At 35.5% G+C, this 6,490-nt stretch overlaps 1 protein-coding gene across 1 annotated transcript; it reads left to right on the plus strand.

The window, feature by feature from the left end:
- The first annotated feature begins 2,915 nt into the window (after positions 1-2,915).
- Positions 2,916-4,019, plus strand: LOC107826058 (uncharacterized). The gene has a single exon (XM_016653004.1). It carries the CDS (start codon positions 2,916-2,918, stop codon positions 4,017-4,019), a length of 1,104 nt encoding a protein of 367 aa, XP_016508490.1.
- The last annotated feature ends 2,471 nt before the right edge of the window (positions 4,020-6,490 follow it).

The raw sequence follows: 6,490 nt of genomic DNA on the forward strand, positions 1-6,490 counted from the left end.
TTCTTATTGCTTTATATAAATTGTCATTCTCATTTTACTTCCTCCACTTCTGGAAAATTCACACAAAGCACACACCTAGTGGTTACGCGGTTTGCGGCCGTGCACTACTCAAAACACCTTTTAGGGGAAAGTTCGTGGGTAAGTCGATCAGCGGTGCAGTCGACCGTCATGGGCTTTCCACTCTCAAGCTGTCCACTTGGGAGCAAACCAATCTAGAAAATTCACTCTTAGTCAACCTAAGATAGAGCTAAACCAAAACCCATTTAAGAGTATGCATCATTTTAACCTTAGGTGATTTAATACCCGAGGTGTATTAAATTCATTAGTTAACCTTAGCTAAATGGCCAAATGAGTTTTCAATCCCAAGTGACACCTTATTACGTATATGCGCATTATTTAAAGGGTGAACATGCCAATTATATGGACCATTTGCTCTAAATTAATTAAATCTTAGTTAAAGGAGCATGACTAACTTTTTTACAATATGTTTTTTAAATGACATAATTTTGCTGGACAACGAGAAGCTTAGACATGACGAAAATATCTTTTATACTTTCTTTTGATCTTTTAATTAAAAAAAATGGTTTAAGCGATTCATGTACCATATTTTCTTTTGAAAACGAAATATAGAATTATTTAATTAATTTATAGCAATGGAATGACATAATGGCATATTTCTCTTTCAAATACACGTTAGGCCCACCTCTGGCACAAAGAGGCCCCCTGCATATTAGGACGTGCAATTATTTGTTATGCCTTGGAATGTGTCACATGCTTTGCTTGCTTACTTGCTGCTTGCTATGTTGCTTATGATTGTACTAACATTATTTGTTATTTTTCAGAAGGAAAAAGTATTGAATATCCACCTTGTCTACATTTTTATTTAAATATATATTTTTTTTGTTCATATATTTTTTCTTCTGCTTATTTTTATAACATCTTCCTGAAATCGTTTCGCGCTTAGCTTTTTAACAACTCTAGAGCACCATTTAGGTATTAAATACTTAAGCTCGAATTTCTCTTAGGTCTACTCCAATTCTTAGTGTCTAATTAAGATATTTTTTAGTCTCCGGGCATGATCTTTTATTTTTCAAGGTAGAATATTTGCCCGCAAACTCTTCAACAAGCTCAGTTTGTCATGAAAATTCCTCGATATTCGTACCTTAAACTAGCATTACGATTTTTCTTTAGACAACAATGAGCATCTCACTCCCCATAGCAAGATATCATTCCTACTTCTTTTAAAAAAAAATTGTCGTAATATTTCATAATTAAAAATTATTTTTCCCATCTAATCCGTGAGTTAATTTTATTCGCATTCTTTTCTTAAAATATAGTTACATATTTTTCAAATATTGTCACTCATGCCTCACAGAATATTCATACCTTCGATTCTTCTCGTAGCTCTATGTTTCATAAAATCTACTTACTATTCTACCTATTTCAACCTTCGTGCCAATTCTCATTTACAAATTGGTAGATGTCCAAACTTGTGCAATCTACCGAGCAATAAAAGGCCATTATTTGGTCAGTTTGCATCACTAAATTATTCTATAATTTTCACCTATTCGATTCAAGTGTCTGTATCGTCTTATTTCGGGTCGCCAAGATTAATCTTCATGCACCCGTTAATTCTAAGTTTTGGCACATAAGTCGAGGTAATATCCCATAAGTCTCAAAATGGTTGACACCATATTCCTTGGCCCCGACAATTTTATGATTTGCCGATGCTGAAAAAATAGATTTTAGATTCTTTTCATGTCAATTCACTATCATATCCTTATTAATTATTTTGATCCCGAGCTTGTCTATATCCAAATACCAACAAATTATTTTCTAATATCAAAGTCACCCATCTTTGGTCTCTCTTAAACATTGCAATATTATAAGGGCCGATCTCGTCGGTTTCTTAGGCACGCATTCCCAAATATCTATCCTTAGCCTTCAATATTTATCTACTCTATAGCGACTAGATATATCATTTTCCCAAAAGGTTGACTTAAATTGAACATCAAAGCAGCACAAGTTCAAGGACGATACGGTCGACCAAATCGTAGTGATTGACTTAGTTGAAGACGAAGCTGCTGGCGAGAAAATAGAATCATACCAAGATAAGATTGTCAAGCTTGAAGCAAAAGTGGCAAATGGAGCAAGAAATTGATGGCGTCAAGGAAGTGATAGCCGATCTTAAGAACTCGTCCAACGAAAAAGGCTACTCTCTATTTCGCACAGCTGCTTATGAGTGTGATGCCCAGTTTTTTCAAATCTGCACTCTTTCTTGCTAGAAAGGGCATTCTAAGTTGCCAACAATGTGAATAAAGAAGAAGCATGATTAACAAGGACTTTGTCTCACAATTTTCAAGATTATCATTCCCCATCCATCTTTCCTTATTTAGGATACGCATGCAACCTACATAAGGCTTAGTCTCATTATAACAAAAAAAATAAAAAATTGGGGCACATTTTTAGCACGCAGGATGAGTATGCTCGAAAGGGACATCATGCCAATCATTAGAAATTTCCTGAGGATTGGGGCAATTTTTGAAAAATGCCAGAGTCATGCAAAGAAAAGGACGTGTGATAAAGCTAAAGCTTTGATGTTCGATATGAGTCAACCTTTCAAAAAAATTTAAATCAATTCGCTTCCATGTCACCAAGTCTTGTGCGTTAGAGCCCTCTAGATAACAAGTTATTCTCGTCCATCCATTTTGCAAATGTTTCTAGTTTAGGGCTCCTTCTTAACCATATCATGGATTAATCTATCTAATCATATATTTTATTATTTTAGTGCATTTATTTGTTATGACGAATGTGCTAACACTTTATTTTGTTTGTAAAAGTTTTATTTTTCTTTAAAGGTTGCCTAGAATTGAACACTCTTTTGGCTACGAATCTGCATCAAGGACGCAACTATAATGGCAAACCGATTTGGAGCATTCAATACCGGTAAAGGTTTGTTGCAAGTTGAGACTGATGATGATGAGACAAATGTTGTACGGAAGAACATTTTGGTCAATCTGAGAAATACTTTCAACCTTTTTCCCAACCCAAATTCTGCTTCCATCTCAACCCGAAATATCTCTTTGACCATATCTCCTCACCCAGCAACTATTTACATAAGTCCTCCACCGATACCGCCAAAATTTACTATCAGTCCAGAGGCTTTGCCAGTCATCATGATGACCAATGCCCAATCATATGCACTTGCAACATCAGTCACAGAAAGCCAACAAAATCAACTAGCGCTATGTCCATACAAAAGACCAGGAAAGGAAATTAAGACGACTAGCTGGGATGATCCAGATAGAGAGCTCCATAACCTAAGAAAGATCGTGGAGGAAGAAATGCGTGCAAGAAATATTCAGATTTTAAGATATGAAAGTTTGTGCATGCATCCAAATGTTGAGCTTCCGCCAGGATTCAAAATTCCAAAATTCAATACTTTCAATGGGAAAGGATATCCCATTTATCATTTGAAAGACTACTGTAGCAGATTAGTGGAGATTGGACATAATGAAGCCATTCGAATGAAGTTGTTCATTCAGAGTCTAACAGGGCTAGCGCTTGATTGGTACACTCAACAAAATCTTAGCAAATGGTACATGTGGGAGGACATTACCCGCGATTTTGTAGAACAATATAAGTTTTATAATGGAGATAGTCCAACGCTTTGTGATATGCGTGAAGTAGAAAGAATGCAATACGAGTCTTTTGCAGAATATGCCATGCGATGGAGACTGGAGGCTACAAAAATACGCCCTCAATTGCCTGAGAATGAGTTGATTTCCACCTTCATCAAAATGCAAAAAGGCATATACTATGAAAAGTTGTTATGTGCTCGGCTACATGACTTCTCGAATTTGATTAGAGTTGGAAAACTGATAGAATCAAGCATTCGAGCAGGAAGAATTGTTGACAAATCAAAATTACAAGCCACTTCTCAAGGCGATGCACTCGAGAATTTACAAGGCAAAAAGAGGAAGATAGATTCTGTTTGCATTCCCGCTCATCAGCCATAATCTCAACAAATAGCCAGTTGCTACAAACTCATATAAAACTCCAACCTACTCAGCAAAGCATTCAACATCAAGCTTATCAAGCACAATCTAGCTATCGTCATTCAGAGAACCTGAAATTCTGCACTTTTATTCCTCTGAAAGAATCATTGACAAACACACTACAAGAAAAGTGCGAAGCACATGGGAATTTTCTTGGAGATTATACAGGAAAATTCGTAGGTAGTCTAATTTCCTTCGAAAAAAATTTCGTTGGAAAAACCTTCGTAACTAATTTTTACTTGCAAATTTTAAAATTCCCAAATAACTTACCTGGGGATTTGAATCGGTATGTAAATCACCTGCGAATTTTAACACAAGAAACATAGAAAATTCGCAAGAAAGTTTTGGTAAAAATTCGTGAGAAAAAGGAATTTCTTGTGAACTTTCATAGGAAATAATCCGCAAGTAAATTCGTAAGGAATTTTTGGCACATGTTTTTGAAAAAGATACATCAATTATTTTTATTGATTTAATTCTTTTGTCGACTACTACCATTAAGTGGCCGTATACACAACTAATTCTGCTATTTATTTAATTCTGCCAATTATTAGTTTTTAAATTCAGATACAAATTTTGTTATTTATTTTTTAAATTCAGTTCTGATGTATCAAGCGTATCAAGCACAATCTAGCTATCATCATTCAGAGAACCTGAAATTTCGCACTTTTATTCCTCTGAAAGAATCATTGATTTGAGAGATTGAAAGCGAAAGGACTTTTACAGCCAAGGAAAGGATGGATCCCGCAAAATCTTCCTCCAGATTTTGATTGGTCTAAAACTTGTGCGTACCATTCATATATTCAAGGCCATGACACAGGAGAGTGCCCAGCACTTAAGCATAAGATTCAAAACATGATTGAAAACAACAAGATAATTGTGCATCAAGAGCAACCATGCAACAACTATGACCCTTCAGTCACTAATACCATCGTGGTTAACGGTGATCTTTCAAAGTTGGCACCAAGACCTTTGAAGAGAAAGTGTGAATCTAAACAAGATGATTGACTAGAGCTTTTCATCACTACTATGTTGCCTGCCCTTTCATGATTGACTCTGTTTCATGTACTTTTGTTAAACTTTTGAATGAACTACGTTTTGACCTGATTCTCGTTTAAGAGGGGATACGTAGGCAACCCTATGGGTTCGGTCTCAACATAATAAATTTTTTATTTTTCCCCAAAAGCCAAAACCGGGGCAGATTTTGCAGAAAGATACTCATCATTCGACAAAGCAGAAAATGAAATTCCGGGCTACGTATTTGTTACAAGTGCAACATCAAATTTCCAGAATGTCATAGCAGCAAGTTGTAGATTCAAATCCAAAACTTTGACGTTCAATGCAAGGCAACCACTTTATTTTATACTAATGAATTTTCTTTGAGTAAAGCAGGGGTAAGATATAGCCATTCTCGATCAAGACCATCTGCGTGATAATCCAAAGCTCAGCATCAAGCCAAAATCGCAAAACTCAGAGAAGGATGAAGCCAAGTCAACATGAACCAAATTTTGTAACTCATAATTTTCTTGAGTGCAGGAATTTAATAATAGATAATTTCAGCTTGAATATCTGACAAGCGTCGGCATTTCACCATGAACATTTGCTACTGCATTGCATCAAGCTCTTTACTCCATACAATTTACTAATTCAAAGACATTGCACCGCGCTATCCGTATCACACCTTGAATACTTGAAGGTAACACACCAATTTCTTCACCTGCATCATAAATATTCATTGCTTTGGATCACGAATTACACCAAGCTTTTTTGTGTTTCACTAATTTTCTATGAATCAAGCATCACACCAAGCCCTTCGCATTGCACCAATCTTGTAATATTAAATCAAGCAACGCATTTAGGCTTGTTCGCCTTTAATAGGATACTTAGGCTAGCCCGCCTTTAATAGGACGTTTAGGCACATTTTGCCTTTAATTAAATATTTAGGCTTATCCGCCTTTAATTGGATATTTATGCACCTTTACCTTTAATTAAACATTTAGGCTTGTCCGCCTTTAATAGGACACTTAGGCTCGTCCGCCTTTAATAGGATGTTTATGCACATTTATCTTTAACTAAATATTTAGGCTCGTCCGCATTTAATAGGACAGTTATGCACATTTGTCTTTAATTGAACATTTAGGCTCATCTGTCTTAAATAAGATATTTATGCTTATTTGTATTTAATTCGATTTTTAAGCAAGTTTGCCTTTAATATGATATTTAGGCTTGTCCGCCCTTAATAGGACACTCAGGCTCGCCGCCTTTAATAAGACGTTTAGGCCTACATTTTGTCTTTAATTAAATATTTAGGCTTATCCGCCTTTAATTGAATTTTTAAGCACGTTTGCCTATTAATATTGTATTTAGGCTTGTCCGCCTTTAATAGGATATTTATGCATTAAATATTTAAGCTTATCCGCTTTTAATTGGATTTT

This window comes from Nicotiana tabacum, chromosome 1 (assembly GCF_000715075.1).
Source record: "Nicotiana tabacum cultivar K326 chromosome 1, ASM71507v2, whole genome shotgun sequence".
Taxonomy (NCBI): domain Eukaryota; kingdom Viridiplantae; phylum Streptophyta; class Magnoliopsida; order Solanales; family Solanaceae; genus Nicotiana; species Nicotiana tabacum.

Bases quoted from the DNA above. Each gene is read 5' to 3' on its own strand.
- LOC107826058 (XM_016653004.1), top strand. From the start codon at position 2,916: ATGGCAAACCGATTTGGAGCATTCAATACCGGTAAAGGTTTGTTGCAA.